At 53.8% G+C, this 18,659-nt stretch overlaps 1 protein-coding gene across 4 annotated transcripts in view; it reads left to right on the top strand.

Annotated features, from left to right (window-relative positions):
- The window catches only part of PMEPA1 (prostate transmembrane protein, androgen induced 1), a 55,562-nt gene extending 45,187 nt beyond the window's left edge, over window positions 1–10,375 (top strand). For 3 of the 4 annotated variants that reach the window (XM_036094451.2, XM_036094454.2, XM_036094453.2), the window contains 3 exons: window positions 434–588; window positions 5,673–5,726; window positions 6,199–10,375. In XM_036094451.2, the coding sequence (XP_035950344.1) occupies window positions 434–588; window positions 5,673–5,726; window positions 6,199–6,747 (758 nt within the window). In that variant the 3' untranslated portion in view covers window positions 6,748–10,375. The remainder of the gene's footprint in view (window positions 1–433; window positions 589–5,672; window positions 5,727–6,198) is intronic. The other variant, XM_036094452.2, reaches the window with a different exon arrangement.
- The last annotated feature ends 8,284 nt before the right edge of the window (window positions 10,376–18,659 follow it).

Here is an 18,659-nt window from a genome sequence, read left to right as displayed (position 1 = left end):
GTGTGAATGCTGGGGAGTGTGTGTGCGTGCTGGGTGCGCGTGCTGGGGAGTGTGTGTGCGTGCTGGGTGTACGTGCTGGGGAGTGTGTGTGCGTGCTGGGTGTGCGTGTTGGGGTGTGTGTGCGTGCTGGGTGTGAATGCTGGGGAGTGTGTGTGCGTGCTGGGTGTACGTGCTGGGGAGTGTGTGTGCGTGCTGGGTGTGCGTGTTGGGGTGTGTGTGCGTGCTGGGTGTGAATGCTGGGGAGTGTGTGTGCGTGCTGGGTGCGCGTGCTGGGGAGTGTGTGTGCGTGCTGGGTGTGCGTGTTGGGGTGTGTGTGTGTGCTGGGTGTGCGTGCTGGGGTGTGTGTGCGCGTGCTGGGTGTGCGTGGGGGGTGAGCGAACGCTCTGAAGGCCGCGTCGGCCCCCCGAGGCTCACGTGTCCCCTGGTCTTGCAGCAGAGCTGGAGTTCGTTGAGATCGCCATCATCGTGGTGGTGGTGATGGTCATGGTGGTGGTGATCACGTGCCTCCTGAGTCACTACAAGCTGTCGGCGCGCTCCTTCATCGGCCGGCACAGCCAGGGCAGGAGGAGAGAAGATGCCCTCTCTTCGGTAAGTGCCCTGCCCCCCGCCCCCGCTCCCGGCCGCACCCTGAGCTCCCAGTGTCAGCGGGATGCCCCTTAGGGAAGCGCCCTGGTGTCCCGGGTCGGGTGCGCACCGGAACAGGAAGGAGGCAGTCGCGGCCACAGGGGAGGCTGCTGGGCAGCCGATGGACGAGGGCGTTGGAGGCACAGGCCAAGGCGTGATGAGACCTCAGCCCACAGCCCTGCAGCCCTGGCCCTTGCCTCTCTTCCACAGCCTGCAGGCGTCTGGGGGGGGGGGGGAACTCTTGGTGTCTTGGACACAAGAGGTCACCCTGAAAAGGCCCTTCTCAGCTCCGCTGGGCCTGGCCACGTGCCCTCGGACCAGTCCCCGATCCGTGAAATGGGGTTTCATTTGCCATTCATTGTGAGAGGGGCTAATGGTCATGCCGCTCCCCGGAGGATGCGCTTAGCACGAAGTCAGCGGCCGGGCACTGCGGGCCACGTGCAAGCACTTCCCTTCACTCAGTCACCCATCCATCCCTCCATCCAGCACCCACGCGTCCATGCATGCATTCACTGGACAGACACTTAGAGAGCCGAGGGCCTAGAACCCTCCCAGACACTGGGAGGAATGGCCGTGAGCAAGCCCCATGTGGTTGCTGCTTGGGGGCCAGATCCAGACAGACAGGAGCACCTAAATCAGATGATCTCGAGGGCTCTGAAGGAAACCAAAGCGACTGTCCCCGAGGATGCCAGGGTGCCGTGTTTGGCCAGGACGGTCAGAATGAGCCTCTTAGGCCGAACTCTGGAGGAGGAAGTGATGATGGATGGGTCCAGGCAGGTGAGGACAAACGCTGCGCTGGAAAGGGGTCCTAGCTGCTAACATAACACTGCATTTTGACATGTTACTAAAATTGTGCGCTTCATTGGGCATTCTGGAAAACCAGAATTATCCCCTCCAGACTCCATAAAATAGGGGCCCGGCAGGGTGGGAACTTGGCTTTTTGCAGCTCTGAGCGCCAGGGTCCCTCACTTCCTGCGCCGTCGGGGCTGCACTGTGCCCCGCCCCCCCACTCTTCAGCAGGTGGACCCGACGCGGGTGCAGAGTTCGTGCCCAAGGGGTTCCTGCCCCCACGTGGGCGATGTGTGATTTAACGAGCTGGTGGCAGTGGGTCGGAAGGGCAGGCTGGGATTTGCAGGGAGAAGGTGGCACGTGGGCGGCCCTAGGGCCGTGGGCCCGAGCCCATCTCGGAGCCTGTGAGGGCAGCGACGGAGCAGGGAGGCGGCACCGGGCGTGGCCTCCCGGGTCTGGGGGATGCCCGCGCTGGGCGGCGGGGCCCTGAGTCGGGGGCGGAGCCAGGGCGTCTGCACTGGCATCAGGCTGTGGCCGCAGTGCATTGGTCAGCAGCGTGTCAGGGCCGGGAGCTTCCGCTTGGTCCCCCCGACAGGAACACGGTGTGCCCCGAGCCTGGGGCTCAGCGTGGGTCCGGAGGGCACTCGGCGCCGCCGCCCTGAAGGCGTCTGCCGCTCCCGAGGCCAGGGCTCACGTGTGTGTGTTTGCGGTGGCTGTCACCCACGTGCCCGCGCCGTCTGCTGTTCCCTCGCCCCGGGGCCACCTGGCTCACAGCAGCCCGGAAACCCCACCCCAGGGGGGAGAGACTGTTGCCCAGACAGGTGGGCGCGTTTGCCCCAAGCCTGGCAGCTTGTAGGGGCCCTTTGCAGAGCCCAGGCCCGTCCGCGCTGCTTCCGGTGCTGCGGCAAGGGGCGGCCCACACCCGGGGGGGGGCCGCCTGGCCCCTCTGAGCCTCAGTCCGTCAGACGGGTGGCGGTAGCCTTTCTGCGGCCTCCCCCTGTGTGTGGTCACGGGCAGGATGATGCTGGCCCAGAGGGCTGGGGAGATGGCCTAAGTTCCAGCGTGAGGGATCCTGGCTGCCGGCGGGGCTGGGGAGACAGCTCTGTGGGCAGCAGCTGGGACTTGGTGCCCAGACGGGGGGTCTGATTCCGGCCCTGGTTCCTGGACACCTGAAGCCGACGGAAAGTCCCCACCCGCATCTACCCAGCCACCTGCAGGGGCCCCTGGGGATGCCCGGCTGGGTAAACACAGAGCCTCGTTAGGCCTGAAGTAAGTGTGGCAGCTCCCTTGGGGACCCCCCGCCAGACAGGGTGCGTCGGAGGCGTCTCAGGACCCCGTGACCTCCCACGGAGACCCAGACCTGGCCACGGTCAGCCTGGGGCTGGGCCTGCCCCTCGCATGACTGTCCTGCTCCGGTTCCTTTTCAGGGTGACCCCATTTGCTCATCTGTCAGAGAATGAGGCTCAAGTGCAGGAACGCCACTGGCCCTAGAATGTCACCCCCCGCCCCACGCTGTTCCCAGGGAAGCCACGCTGTGTTGCATAATGGTAACCGCAGGGGTGACCTAGCCACCACAGTGGCACAGAAGCTGGGTCCAAAGGGGCTTGTCCTGGGGCTGGCAGGGGAGGGGAGTGTTACCTGTATGGCAGGGACTGTTCCACCTGGGCACAGGTAGGCGCGGGCACAGGTGCCACCACGCCCCACCCAGGAAGCCTCCTGCTCATTTCTGAGCTGTTCCTGCGTCCCTGAGCTTTGCTTTCAAACATTCCCTGCTCTGAATTCCTCGCCTTAGCAGCTTTAATTTTTCCCCAAAAGTTTATGCACCTTGAACAGCGATGACCACTTCACCCATAGGTCTCTTGGAAGACGGTTTGTGTGTGAGGCCTGCTCAGCGTGGGGCAGGGATAGATTCGGACTGGAGGCTCAGCCAGAGCCTTGGATGGGGCAACCCTTTGTTCTCTTTGTCCCCAAATCAGCCCTGGCATGAGTCTCCCGCTTCCCACATGGCTTCTGTGGGCACAAGGCTTCTAAATCGGGTACAGGCCAGGCCCATACAGGCGCTGAGATGCTATGGGAGCCTGGGAGGCAGGGTGGCGGTGGGTGATTCCTGGAGGGCTCCCTGGAGGAGGAAGTACTTCCAGGTACACAAGTTGGAGGTAGTCAGATGACGAGGCTGGTGGGTAGTTTTGGGTGCCCTATGGTGGGGCTCCTGGGGCATTGATTGGTGTTTCCTAAAGCTTCCTGGGTGGTGCCAGGTAGATAACACATCTGTTAGGGCTGGGAGTGGGGGCAGTGTTGGGAAGAGGTTGTTGGCCACATCGTGCGGAGCCTGGGACAGAGGGACTCGTAGGAAGGTTTTAGGCAGGAGTTTATCTGGGTCACACTTCATCCAAGCTGGCCTTGGCTGCGTGCATCCCACCCCAGGGCTCCTGACCCTAGTGAGGAGCAGGTGGATGTCCCCATCTGCTTCCTGGCCCACACATGGACTGTGCCAGTGGCCCGACCGGGGGCTACAGAGCCTGCCAGGGCCAGCCTGAGCCCAAGTAGGTCTGGAGGCAGGCAGGTGAGGGTTTGAATCCCAGCACTGTGTCTTACCAGCTGGGCGCACTCAGCTCTCAGCTAACCGACCTCGGCCTGCCTTGTAGGTTTCTTGGGAGAAATGAGATCGTGCTTTAAAGAGTGCTTAGTCTGGCACCGAGGCAGCGATTGATACATTACTAATACCAGTAATGAAACGGCTTTTGATGACCACATGAGCAGTAAGGTTGTATGCCTGCTTTCTGCATCCTAACACCTGGAACATACTAGAGACTGCAGTGAGTCTGTGTGGGGTAAGTGCGTGCTTTCCTGGTGGGACAGTTTTGAGACCCACGGAGCCCCCTAGTGGCCATGTAGGTAACTGCAGTTCTCTGGGCAACACGTGCCCCCCCACCCCCACCCCCATTCACCTTCTGGCCCCAGACAGTAGGTGAGAATGTCTTACTTGTGAACTCGCAAGAAAACGTGCCCCCAGGGAAACTTTTGGAGTGATAGAGATGTTATTTTGATTGTAGCGATGGGTGTCTGGTGTAGACACACGCCAAAACTTAACCAAATTGCGTACTTTGAATATGTCCAGTTTATTATATCTCAGTTACATCCATGGAAAGCTGTAAAATTTAAAGAAGACATCCCTCCCCCCAGGCCCGGGGCGATCTGTCACCACATAACCCACATTGTCTGGGCTTCCCTCTCAGACAAACTGATCCTGGTGTGGGGTCCCACTTCCCTGACCCTTGGGTCTCTCCCCAAGGCCTGAGATCGCACGTGGTGTGTCGGCCCAGTTGTCCCCCACTCCGAGCCCATGCGTCCCGGCCACCCGTGCAGGGAGCCGCAGGCCCTGCCTGGCATCTCAGCAGAGGGTGTAAGCTTCATGAGGCGACAGCGACAGGCCTGACACAGCAGTCGTGGCTCATGCACCTTTGTTGACTGACGGAGTCATTATTTGGGGGCACTCTGCTTATTAACCAGCTTTGTCCAGTATTTCTTTACCTATGAACTGGGCTCCTGATACACAGGTTGAGACAGACTGTAAAGAGGTAAATAAATACAGAGACAAGCTGATTACAGATAAGAGCGCTGCTGAGAAGGAAAGTAGCCCACGACAGGATTGTTACCGGGGGAGGGCCCTTTAGATGGTGGCGTCAGAGGAAGTCTGCGGACCTGGCCGTGCAGCCGGGCGGCCGGGGCAAAGGCCCTCAGGTGCGTGCATAGCACTTTGCACGAGAGAGCGGTCCGCGTGGCCCCCAGCACTTGGATATAGTCACAGAGGGCCACGTGCACTCCAGGCATATTCTGCCTCGCGAAGTTAAGTACCTTGCCAAGGTCACACTGCAAGCAAGTGGGCCAGGTCAAGGCCAGGAGGGCTAGATCACGCCAGGCTTCCTCATCAGCCATTTCACGAGATAATTTGATCCATGCTAAGATGCAGGAGAAGCTGCTGGAGGGTCCCACAAATCAGATGTCTGCTTTGGAAAGTGTGAGTGTGGGGGATGAATTTTCAGGGCACAGCACGGAGAACCGAGAGATCAGTGATAAGGCCGTTGTGGTCCTGTCTGAGAAATGGCCGGGCCCAGGCCAGGGTAGCAGGGTGGGGCTGGAGAGGAGTGGATGGTTGCCAGATCTGATTCCAAATACAAGACCTCAGGGTCAAAGCCAGTTGACCCTTTGCGCTCCCGGGTCTGTTCCTCCCGCTGACCCTGCCCCTCGTCCCCACACAGGAAGGATGCCTCTGGCCCTCGGAGAGCACGGTGTCAGGCAGCAGCATTCCAGAGGTGAGACCCCGCTCTGCCTCCGGTCCCCTCCCTGCCTGCCCCCGTGCTGCTGTAGTGGACGCCTGAGGCCATCTGCCCAGCGGGTCCCCTTTCCAAGCCAGAGGCGCCTCCCCTGGCTGCAAGAGTGTGGCTGCTAGGCTCACACCCGTGCCCTTCGCTGAAGAATTGCCCTTGGCTGCTGGGATCATCCCCACCCGGCCGATACCAGCGCTCCCTGCCCCCAGTGAGTGGCCCACAGTGTCTGCAACGTGAGAGAAGCGAAGTTGCCCCTATTTCAGCTCCGTGGTGATGTCCCTAGCCAGGGCTCCCCAGCGTCGGGCCGCGGCGGGACTCCGGGCTCAGTGGGGCCCGCTGCTGGGCGCCCTCCCTTCCCCAGAGAGCAGAGCGTCCCCCGGCGGCTGGACACCCCCCTCCCCCCGACCTCGGGTCCCGCTTCTGGGGGGGGGCCCTCACTCTGCTCTGCCCCTTCCAGCCGCAGGTCTATGCCCCTCCGAGGCCCACCGACCGTCTGGCCGTGCCCCCCTTCACCCAGCGGGACCGCTTCCATCGCTTCCAGCCCACGTACCCGTACCTGCAGCACGAGATCGACCTGCCGCCCACCATCTCGCTGTCGGACGGGGAGGAGCCCCCGCCCTACCAGGGCCCCTGCACCCTCCAGCTGCGGGACCCCGAGCAGCAGCTGGAGCTGAACCGCGAGTCCGTGCGCGCGCCCCCGAACAGAACCATCTTCGACAGCGACCTGATGGACAGCGCCATGGTGGGCGGCCCCTGCCCCCCCAGCAGTCACTCGGGCATCAGCGCCACGTGCTACGGGGGCGGCGGGCGCATGGAGGGGCCGCCCCCCACCTACAGCGAGGTCATCGGGCACTACCCTGGGTCCCCCTCCTTCCAGCACCAGCAGAGCAGCGGGCCGCCCTCCTTGCTGGAGGGGACCCGACTCCACCACGCACACATCGCCCCCCTGGAGAGCACAGCTGCCTGGAGCAAAGAGAAGGATAAACAGAAAGGGCACCCTCTCTAGGAATGCCGGGGCCGGGGCAGCAGGAGGTAAAAGGCGAAACACTCCGCACTTCTTGAACGAGAAGACAGAGGAGGACTGGGCGGCACCCACAACGTTCGGCGCGTCACCATCCCCTCCCCCTCTCTCTGTGTATAAATATTTACATGTTCTGTCTGGTCTGAATGCACAAGCTAAGAAAGCTTGCAAAAAACCACGTTTCTTTGTTGAGCTGTGTCTTGAAGGCAAAAGAGAAAAAAAAAAAAACCCCACAAAATCTACCCTAGTCTTTTCTGTTTCTAGTTGAGCTGCGTGCGTGAATGCTTCTTTTCTTTTGTTTGTTTATGATGATTTCACTTAACTTTAAAGACATATTTGCACAAAACCTTTGTTTAAAGATCTGCAATATTATATATATAAATATATATAAAATAAGAGAAACTGTATTGTGAGGGCAGGAGTATTTTTGTATTAGAAGAGGCCTATTAAAAAGTTGTTTTCTGAACTAGAAGAGAAAAAAATGGCAATTTTTGAGTGCCAACTCAGAAGGCGTGTATTACCTTGTAAAGAAAAAAAAAGTACAAAGCAGGGGTTTAGAGTTATTTATATAAATGTTGAGCTTTTGCACTATTTTTTAATATAAATATGTCAGTGCTTGTTTGATGGAAACTTCTATCATGTCTGTCGAGATTTTTAAGGGAGAAATGTCGAAATTTCACAGTCGACGTCAGGCAGAGGGCGGGCTCTTACACGGATTTTGGAGAGGCTTCCGGAGGGGGCCGTTTTCCTGCGAAGTGGAAGCTTCTGGCTAGCGATAGGTTATTACCTCGTTATACATTCCCCACCGAAGGAGACACGTGTCCCACGTGTCGTCCCGCCCACCCCCCACCCCGAGCCAGAACAGCCTTCGGATGGCAAATGAAATAAGGAAGTTACTCTAGGCACCAAGTTTCAGGTGGTGGCTTTGCCTTTCCGGAGATGAAAATAAACTTAGTGAAGAATCTTAGTTTTTCCTCCTGTTTTTTTAAGCATGAAGCCCCACCCCCACCCCACCCCGGGAAGGGGCTAAGGTGCCCGTCTCCAGCTGACAGCCGCTCCCTGCGCATGTTGCCAGCGGACGCCCGCCCGCCCGTCCCCCAGAGGGGCTTGGGTGGCTGTTTTGTGCGGAGTGCTTCGGGGCGATCCGGCCGCTCCAGGATTTATCAGCTGAGGTCGGTGGAATCCGCCGGCAGATCAGAAAGGCCCTAAGTATTAAGAATTTGACCTCATCCCTGTCTTTTCTCTTTACGTAGCAATTCTCACCCAACAGGCCAACAAACAGAACAGCAGAGATGACAAAGCGACATGCCTAGATTTCTCCTGGGACATGCAAAAGGGTTAACACAAGAGAAACAGTCAAAGCTGTGCTTTCTGTTTTCAAGGCAGAATTCTTTACCTTCTGCTCTCCTGCATTTTCATCCCCTCTCCCCGTGGAAACAATCATGTTAGATGTGTTTATTTATCTGTGTTTTCATAGCCTTTTTAGCAGATACGCAGCTCGTTTACCAGGATTTTACTGAGTAGAGTGCGGTGTGGCGGGACCCCTTGGTGACGGCGTGCAGGTGAGGGTGGACAGTGGAGTGGGGTTCCCTTGGGATCTACCAGGGACAGTGGCTGGAGCTGCAGGCCCTTCCTCCCACCGAGGACATGTTCACATTCCATGGGGTGACCCCCCCCAAATGGAAGAGCAACCCCCCCCCAACCCCCTCTGCACGGAGCTCTTTTCATTTTGGCAGACTGCTAACTAGCGGACTAACATCAGAGGAGGCGTAAGGGCAATAACTTGTTTTTAAGCAACTTTTTTATGACTTAAACAAAAACCTGAGAACGGTTTTTAAAGTTCTGACCCTTTGAACTCTATTTATATATACATTTTCAGAAACATGGTGACCAACAGATAAACATGGAGTCTGAGCGTCTGCTGACCAGCCTGTCAGAAAGTTCTTACACGTTGACAATAAAACCTGCCTCTCCGTGGGGGTCTTCAGCCTAAACTTGGCTTCTCAAAGAAGATTCTTTTCAGAAGTCGTGCAGAGAAATCGGTATAATTTGTCCTAAAAGGTACAGGGACACATTTATAGATAAAATTTTTAAAAAACTGTATCTTTCCTTTCTGTGAAGAGTCTCCCTAGTGCCTTACTGAGGAAGCAGGGCTCTCTTGTCACCAGTTGGGGGCATCCCCGGGCAGTGACACGATCACCCGGGGATTGGCCTTCCCACTCGAGGTCAACAAAGGGTTGCTGCTGCTTCTCAAACATCCCCGTCGCCCTCTCGTGTCCCGCCCCGCCCGCCCTCCACCGTGGGTGTGCCTGGCTCCGTCGGGCGACCCCCTTCCTGCCCCTCCACCCTCTTGTCCAATACTGTGTTTGACTGCCATGGGAGTTGTGAGCCTAGAAGTGGCCCTCGGTTGTGTGGGCAGCATTCCCGAGGTCCTCTTGAGCCAAACTGTTTGACTCCTGTTGCTTGGTGGTGCGGTGGGCATTTGCGGTGTTTGGAAGGAGGCAGGGGAGTGGGTTCCTGACCTCAGCTGGCTTGAGGGCAGAGCACGCCCCTCCGATTGCACCCCAGGAATGCAGTCCGGGGCTCGATGCTGCAGAGCCCCTGGGCTTCATGCCCCGCAGATGCCAGTTGCAGAGGTTCATGGCAGAGCAGCTAGTCAAAGTCGGGGCGCACCCCGAGAAAACCGGTGGGGTGTGTTTCTGGAAACGACTGTTGGAGCTAAGCTCTCGGTTTCTCTGCTGGACCCCAGAGCTGGTGCACTCATTCCTCTAGATGTTGGCTGTCATGCCATTATCTTTGAGAAGGCTTTGAGCACCACTGAGGAGACCTCCTTTTGCCAGTAAAAAGTTTGGGGTCCTAGGCAGTGGCTGGTTGGAGGGGGACCAGGTTGGGCTTCCTCTACTCCTTATCGTTTCCCTGCTTGTCAATCACGGTTCCTCCCCCACAAAGGCCAGGTCTCCGCAGACCGACTTAGCAAGGAGCCCTGAGAGCCATCCCTGTCCCCCCCACCCCACCCCCCGGAAGCCCAGTGTTCTTTGCAAAGAGCTAAAACTACCCCCACTCCCACCCCCAGCGTCTAACGAACACCAGGGCAGGGCAAGAACCGAGTCCGTTCCCTGTCCTTGTCTCTGTGAATTGTATGTTTCAGAAATTGCTTTCTAAATGCACACAAAGCTTCCAGATCCATAAAACATCCCAGTGATAAGGAAAAATAAGTGTTTTGTTTTGTTTTGTTTTGTTTTGTGTTTGTTTTTTTCTGGAAACTGCGCTTCAAATCTTGCTGTACTATAGAGCCCAGAAGGACACACGTTCTCGTTTGCCTGCCTGAGTCCATGGCGGTGTGCTGATGGCATGCTTTTACGTTGCGTTCTTGGCGTTGGAACCGCTCTCCTTTGCAGCCCTGTCTCCCAAGTTCTGTTCAAGTTAAACTCACGTAAATTCTCCGTGGCACGCTGGGTGCTGCGCCCACGTGGCTGCGCGTAAGACTCTGTATTTGGATGCCAATCCACAGGCCTGATGAAATCGCTTGTTGTGTATCAATAATCATTAGTGGCAATGATGACGTTCTGAAAAGCTGCAATACTTATACAATAAATTTTACAATTCTTTGGAATGAGGCTTTTTTACTTCTTTGGCCACACTGACTTCACCCTGTCCCCCACCGCTCTCAGCAACAGTCCCAGGGCCCATTTAGCGGGGTGGAAGAGAGCCTGATGAGCTGCCGAAGGGCCTGAGCAATTCCTTAGACCTCTGTTCTAGTTCAGGCCGCATCCGGGGAGCCCAGTGAAACACTAGCTCAGGCAGGTGGTTCTAATAAAAGTGGTTAAAATCAACCCACCCCTTTTATTAATTGGGGTTAAAAGATCTTGCAGGACATTACCTATTTTTCCTCCCTCTTGAAAAAATTATTCTCTGTAACATGCCAAAAGCTCTGATAAAGTCTGCAAGAAAGAAATTGCCTAAGGTGGGTCTTTTCCAGAAGTAAACACTGAGGCATGAATTTGTATGAGGGGATGCATCAAGGGTGTGCTCCCAGAGGAGACGGTTACGGGAATTGGGAAGAGGACAAAGGAGGAAAAACGAAGCAAGGTAGGGATGATTTTAGGCAAAGTCCCCGCCTCAGCCTGCTCCCAAAGATCCCAAAGGGACCTGTGGGGAGCTCTGGGGTGTAAGGTGCTTCTGGGTGAGAAGTAGACTCTCAGATGCTCCTGGCTTATCGTGTGTCAAAGTGCAGCATTGGGGAGTTTCACAAGCCCCAGGGTGGTCCTCAGAAGATGCTCCCGGGTACTGGCCATTAGCAACGCCCATGGAAGCCGGGGAAGGGGGGACAGGAGCCTAAAAGGGATCCCAGGGGATCTGAGTGGGCTACTCGCAGTGCCCACAACAGAAACTCGCATTTATTTCTCTAATTAGAACCATCTTTGACATCTGGTCAAGGTTTTTAAAAAATCAGCCCAAACAGTTGATTCCCCAGGGATGACCATTGTTTGTCCTCATCCCCACGGTTCTGTAAGCTTCTGGAGTACAGAGTCCTGCAATCAGGGCAGAACTTGAGGCACACATCTGTCTTACTTGTTCCCTCTTTCTGGTGGCGGAAAACCTAAGAAAGAAAGAAAGAAAGAAAGAAAGAAAGAAAGAAGGGAGGGAGGGAGGGAGGGAGGGAGGGGGGGAGGGAGGGAGGGAGGGGGGGGAGGGAGGGAGGGAGGGAGGAAGGAAGGAAGGAAGGAAGGAAGAAAGAAAGAAAGAAAGAAAGAAAGAAAGAAAGAAAGAAAGAAAGAAAGAAAGAAAAGAAAGAAAGGAAGGTAGGAAGAAAAAAGGAAATAAAGGAAAAAGAAAGGAAAGAAAAGAAAATTGAAGAGAAACCAAAAGAGCTCATTACTCTTCGGTACTGGCAGCGGGACACCACGGTGCTGTTCCCCAGCCTGGCTCCAGAGCCCGAGTGCCTCTCATTAGTGGTCACTCTCCTTGCTGGCCCTCAGTCACCTCATCTGTAGAAAAGGTTGATGGCAGGGCCTGTGAGGTAGTCATGAAGGACATCTTGGGTTCTAATTGGAAAGGAGACCCTCCCCACACCTTTGACTTTAGCTCAATGCAGATATAACTGAATCAGTCCAGAATGAAGGCAGAATCAGAATGTCTAATATTTGTTGAGCACCTACTAGGTGCCAAGCACCATGTCAAATTCTTGATTGAAGTTGGCAGTGTGTTTGGGGAGGTCTCATCTCATTCATCTGATTTTTTTTTTTTTTTAAGCACAGCATCACGCTGGGCGCTGCTTGGGGCAGCCTCTGACCTCAAGGAACCCACCTTCTGGTTTTCAAGGCAGTCTCGTAGACTGGCACCACAATACAATACCACAAGGGCAGGAGACTGTGCTGTTACGATGAGGGGAGGCTGGATTTCAAGTCCGGAGATGTTAGGGAGAAAAGGAAGGGAGAGAGTGAACCAGGTGCCTGCATGAGCAGAGGCCAGGAGGAGACTCAGCAGCGCCCCTAAACAGCCCCACAGAGCCATGATCTGGAGTCAGTTAGTTCTTTCTCTAGTAAGTGAGCCAAACCCAACCCAGGCTGGCGTTAGCAGAAGAGGGAATTGTTGACTCTTGTAAGTGCAAAGCAACAGGTAGAGCAGGGCTAGATTATATGCCGCCAGGTCCAGATGTGCACACTGTGACATTAGCAGGATGTCTGTCTCCACCATCAAACTGCTCTTCCGCTTACTAATTTCCCTTTCAAACAGATTTTCCTCTCCTGGCGCCCACTTTCTCTCCAGCTTCATTTCCTGACTGCCCTGAATCAAGAGGGAAGAAATTAGTTTCCTATCCTTCCCGCAAAAGTCCCAGAATTGAATTCCATTGGCCTGGCCTGGATCATGTGCCCATCTCTGAGCCAATCCCTGTAGTCGCAGGGAAAGCGTGCTCTGATTGGCCAGGTTTCAGTCCCATGCCCCGCCCTGGACCTGGAGGTGGGGCCAGCTCCCTGCGGTCCACCTGCGCTGAGAAGGGAGAGCGGCGATCCTCTAAAGGAAAATTAGGGGGACTTACCAGAAGAAGGGGGTTAGGGGCCAGGCAGCTCAGAACAGCAGCTGCCATTACGCTGGACCAGTTAGTGCGTGGATACTGGAAGAAGGAGGCTCTTAGGGAGCCCAGCCAGGCTTCCGCGGCGTGCAGACCGTGCAGTCTCCTTTTGCACCGGGCTGGGAAGGCAGCCCTGCCATTTGTGACTACTTCAAGTTGGTTTTGAGTTGATATTTGTTGAAATTACTTCAGCATGTGTGTCTGGCTTCCTGTCTCAGCCGCAGGCATAGACGGAACGTTCGCAGCGAGGAAGACTAGCGCCAACAGGGGAGACAGAACACACAGCCAGCGGGTGCCAAGACGGCGTCGCGTTTTCTTTAACACTTTGTACAGTTGTACCGAAGGGAAAGAACTGCTTCTAAAAATAAAACAAAACATTATAAGCTTCACAAATAATTTGGAACAAATGATGGATTTAAATGTGCGAATACATTTTTAAAATAAATACCCACCCGGGTGCGTGTGTGTGTGTGTGTGCGCCAGCTCGCACCGCCCCTCCCTCCGTGTCCTCCCCCCTCTTCCCTCCCTCCCTTTGTGTCCCCACCTCGCCATGACTGATAAGCCTGAAAGTGGAGGCCTGAAATCATGATGTTCATCTTATTAAAAGGCTTTTATTGAACTCAAAATAATTAAATTTGTCTTTAAAAGCATCCAACTTAATTGAGTGAACAAGTTTTAAAATGAATTTTTAAAATTCATAGTTAGACTCCTGCCTGCTCTTTACAGACATGGGCAGATGCAGGGGAAGAGGCAAAGCATGGGGTCCGGGCACTGTGGTCATTTGATCTGGATTCAAATCCTCCCCAGTCACCTTTCCAGCCAATTCACCAGCCCAGGGCCTCGGTTCCCAAGAGGAGTAACATGTGCAGAGAGATGTAGCAAATGACTTTCAGGCCTCACCCACCTCCCCTTGGCCCTTTTCATGTCTGTCCACGTGGGCTCAACTTCTAGCTAAAAGCACTTGCATCCCACAGCCTGAGGCTTTCTCTGGCTTCTGAAAGCTTCTCTGCCCATGACGCAGCAGACCACAAGCGCTGGGGAATTGATGACATTGGGAGCAGCCAGCCTGGCTGATGGGAGTAGGGGGATAAATACCCCGGCTCCTTTTCCCTCGGGCGGGGTGGGGGGCGCTGAGATGATTCTCCGCATACTCCCAGCGTTTCCAGCGATCTTGAGGCACTAAGCACTAGCCTGTGAGGTCACTTGCTTGATGGCACACCCCTGACGAGGTTCCATCCTTTCCTGGCCCACCTCCCCACTGCTCTCCCAGCGTTTCCTGGTATCACCTTCCAAATGAGTAAGTGCTTGCACTCCGATCTCCGCTTTATGGGGCACCCAGCCTCAGACCACAAACTGTAAAGTGGTGGTCAGCAAAGTGAGAGGATCAGAGCACCTCGGAGAAAAAGGGCTCACTGAGCAGAAGGCACAGATGGGCTCGTGTGTGTTTGTTTGTGTGTGTTTGTGTGTTTGTGTGTTTGTGTGTGTGCACGTGTATGTAAGGACATGTGTGCACACATGCGTGTGTGTTCAGGGCTGCATGCACCTGTTCAGTTGTCTTTTTTTTTAAACCCAATATATCCAAAGGATCATCTCAACATAGAATCAGTATAAAAATTTTTAATGAGAAAAAAAATCTTAAGTGTTGGACTTTCTTCCAACCAGTCAGGTTTCTGGGCCTCTGAGTACTCAGCACAGCACTCTGCCCATAGGGGCCCTGGTATGGACTGAATGTTTGTGCCCCCCTAAATCCATACCCTGAAACCCTATCCAACACGGCGGTCTTAGGAGGTGGAGCCCCACGGTGGGATTAGCATGCTCGGTGGCATAGAGGTGTTTAGCAGAGAAAGGACTGCTCCTTCCCCATGCACACATCTGTTCACAGCGAGGGCCATAGTTGCCAAGAGCTTGGACACCACAGCCCGACAGTCTGGGCTTGAGCCCCACCTCTTCCGCTAGCTAGCTCCGTGATCTTGACCAGTTTACGCAGCCATCTCTCTGCGCCTCAGTTTTCTTGTCTGCAAACTGCAGATTTAATATTACTTACCAACCTTACAGGTTGCTAAGAGCCAGTGAAATAATGAATACAGGGTCCATAGTAAGCTCTAACTAAATACAGTTGGACCTTGAACAACACAGGGATTGGGGCAACGAACATGCTGTGAAGTCGAAAATCCATGTGTAGCTTTGACTCCCTAAAAACATAACTCGTGACCAGAAGCCTTACTGATAGCATAAACAGTTGGTTAACACCTGTTCTGCGTGTTCTGTGTATTATATGCTGTATTCTTACAATAAAGTAAGCCAGAGAAAAGAAAATGTTAAGAAAATCATAAGGAAGAGAAAATACATCTACAGTCTCATACCGCATTTATAAAAAAAAACAAAAAAATCCGCGTATAAGTGCGCCTGCGCCATTCAAAGCCAGCTTGTTCAAGGGTCTTCAGTGGTTGCTACGCAGTTCCCCAGTCTTTTAAGAAACATCATTGGGTCAAATTTTAGAGCAGGATATCCATTTAAAAGGAAAAGAAGTTGCCAATTGACACATGAAACTGTTCTACTCTCAATCCATCCCCTATCCCACACTTGGCAACACCCCTCCCATAACTCAGCAGGGCCACAGCCCCCAGAAGAGCAGGAATCCTGGCCCTTAGCATGTGTGTCTCTGCATCTCCCCATCATACCTTCTGGGCATAGAAATCTTAGCACCTCAGACCTACGGATGCTTCAAGAGCCTTTGAAAATGTTTGAGCTCCAAAACAGGGGGTAGGGGGCTAAACGTTACAAAATCAGGATCAACAAATGTTTAATGAAATGTCTAGGAAACCTAACATTATGTCATGTTCATGAATTGTCCCATCTAGTCATCATAAACATTTCGTTACACTTCATTATATTTGAAACGAATTTACAGGTGAGCTCTTCTCGTTTTGCCAGAATCCCCAAGAATACTGATTGCTCAGTGAAGAGCTTATGGCCAGTTGTAATGAATGAATTTCTTGTAGGCAAATAATTTTGGTAGTAACATCATCAAAATGTCTTTTGATCAAAAACTAAAACTTAGATGAGAATTCATTTCAATCCATCTGTTGGGATGTGGGGAAGGGCTTTCTACAGAGTGTTGGTGTGGGGGGAGGACAAGAAACAGCCTGGTGCTGCCCCCCCCCCCCCCGCCCACCTTTTGCTGACCTTAAAAGGCTGCTTTTACCCAAGTTGGCTTGGATGAAAATCTTCCAGTGGCCCTTCTTCTGCTCCCAGTGAAAATTTCAAGTTTCCACCAAGGCCATTGATGCCCCAGCCCCTGCCCAGCCCCTGCCCATCCCCCTGGCTCACTCGACTGGCCAGCACAGCGGGGAGTGCTGGTCCACCCTGGACTCAGCCTGAGCGCCCCCTCAATCCCTGAATTGGGCCGTGTGGCCTCTTCTACAGCTGGAGTGAGAAGCGGATCCAGGAACCGGTGAGGAGAGGCCTTCCTCCACCCCCACCACAGGCTCCACCTCGGGGACTGGGATAAAGAAAGCACAAAACATTATTTGGTGAAAGACCAGATGAAATGGGACTGCTTTTTCATGTCAGAGCAGGACAGCTGGGGATCATGAAGTAAAGATAGGACTAGCTCCTGTTTATTAAGCACATACTACATGCTCGGTGCTCTGGTAGGAATTAGGTGCATGATCTCATTTAACTTCGGCAATCACCCCAGAAGTAGGTGGTGCTTTTATCTCCTTTTCCAAAGGGAGAAACTGAGGCTCAGAAAGACTAGTGACTCGCGCCTAGGCCTGTTGCTAAAAGGTGGGGGTGCTAGACCAGAGCCCCAGGTCCGTCCAACTGCGGTGGACACAGATGACCAACGGAAGCCCACTGAGCTCTACCTTGAAGGGCAGCTAACAGAGCCAAGGCAGGTCCCTATGGAGGGCTGCAACCGAGGTCCTGCTGCCTTTGACAAAGCAGCTTTCCCTGATCTTTGTTCCTCGCCCTCTGTTGATAGCTCTCGAGACCGCATGCAATCCCTGTCTCCTCTGGCCACCTCTGATTCTCTGATCTTTGCCCTTGACCGAAGACACATTATTACCCACATTTGGTGCCTTCAGACCTTGCCACTCCCTTCCCTGAGGGGAATTCACAGAGAAAATGTGAAAATAACATCCAGGCTGCCTGGTAGAACAGAGACTGGGTTTTGCCAACACAATGTGCAGTAAAAATATCTCTTCTTTAAAAGAGAGGGAGAGAGATGTAAAGACTGGAGATCAGTAACATGTAATTATCATCTGGTTTGGGTGGAGAGTTCTAATAGTTTCCAGAAAAATACAAACCATAAAAAACGAATGTGCTTTCCAAGGCAAAAAAAGATTTGGGCTCGGGCAGGCGGTGGCCCCATCTTGGAACTCCTGTGGCCTTTGAGGCCCTTTCTTGGCAGAGTAGGGAGCCTTCCACACTGGAAAGGAGGCTCTGAGAATTGCCTTTGCACTCAGCCTCGAATCTGCTCAGTACCTCGGTTCCCGTGAGTAGACATACCCACAGGCACAGAGGAAGTATCCATGCTCCTTCCTTGGGAGAACAACAGAGTCTCGAAATGGCAGGGACAGCTTGGTATCCTCCAATATCTATTGTCTCCTATTTCGAAGTAACAAAACCCCCAATTTTAGCTCAGCACATTATGGCCCAGAATAAGTACCATCTTTCCCCAGCTTCCTTGCTGGGCCATGGTACTACTGGGATGTCAGTAAAGTGTGTGTGCAACTTACAAGTGTTCTTAAAGGGGAGATACCTGCCCTTCTCTTTCCTCCTTCCTGAGGGAAGGAAGGCAGATGTGATGGCTGGAGCTTGTGCAGCCATTCTAGAACATAAGGCCAACCTGGGAATGGAGGCCACAAATGACCGAGCAACAGGATAGAAGGGTCCAGGTTCTCAACACCATGGTGTGCCACAGCAAATCTGGACTGCCTACCACACTGTTATGGGAGAAATAAAGAAGCATCTGCATTGTTTAAGCCATTGATATTTGGGTCAAAGATAATCCCTATATCAAAATTACCTTCATAATCTCTTAAATTGAGAAATAAAATACAAGATAATCCAAATCTTTAAAAGTGAGAATCCTGGGGCGCCTGGGTGGCTCAGTTGGTTAAGCAACTGCCTTTGGCTCAGGTCATGATCCCGGAGTCCAGCCGGGAGCCTGCTTCTCCCTCTGACCCTCTCCCCTCTCATGCTGTTTCTCTCTCGCTCGCTCTCTAATAAATAAATAAATTAATTAATTTTAAAAAAAGTGAGAATCCCACTCAGTGTGGCAAGTCACTCATAGCAGGTGCGTGGCTTCCATAAATTCCAGACATGGGACAGAATGCTATGGAATGCTTTGGGGGTTTTGTTTGTTTGTCTCTAGTGCCTAAAGTTATTTTGTACAGATGCATTTTATCACATTTTCCAAGTTTTGCCACGTTTGTGAGCACCGATTAAGGTATGCTTTTTCTTATTTATTATCTCTGTTTTATAATTAAAGAAACCAAGGCTCAGGGAGGTGGTGACACACAGTGAGGGTGGGGCAGGACTGCAGCTGGGGCCTGCCCTGGAGGAGAACACAAGGCAGAATCCCTCACCTGGGACGCGCGCCCCGCCCCCAGGGGCTGGGCTGTAAGTGGCCTGGGTGCGGACTGGGCGTCAGGACTGCCCCGTGGCTCAGTTGGTTAAGCGACTGCCTTCGGCTCAGGTCATGATCCTGGAGTCCCAGGATCGAGTCCCGCATCGGGCTCCTTGCTCAGCGAGGAGTCTGCTTCTCCCTCTGACCCTCCCCCCCTCATGCTCTCTCTCTCTCATTCTCTCTCTCTCA

Source organism: Halichoerus grypus, chromosome 10 (genome assembly GCF_964656455.1).
Source record: "Halichoerus grypus chromosome 10, mHalGry1.hap1.1, whole genome shotgun sequence".
Lineage (NCBI taxonomy): Eukaryota > Metazoa > Chordata > Mammalia > Carnivora > Phocidae > Halichoerus > Halichoerus grypus.
The sequence above is the reverse complement of the archived record's forward strand: the minus strand, read 5'-3'. Positions and strand labels throughout refer to the sequence as shown.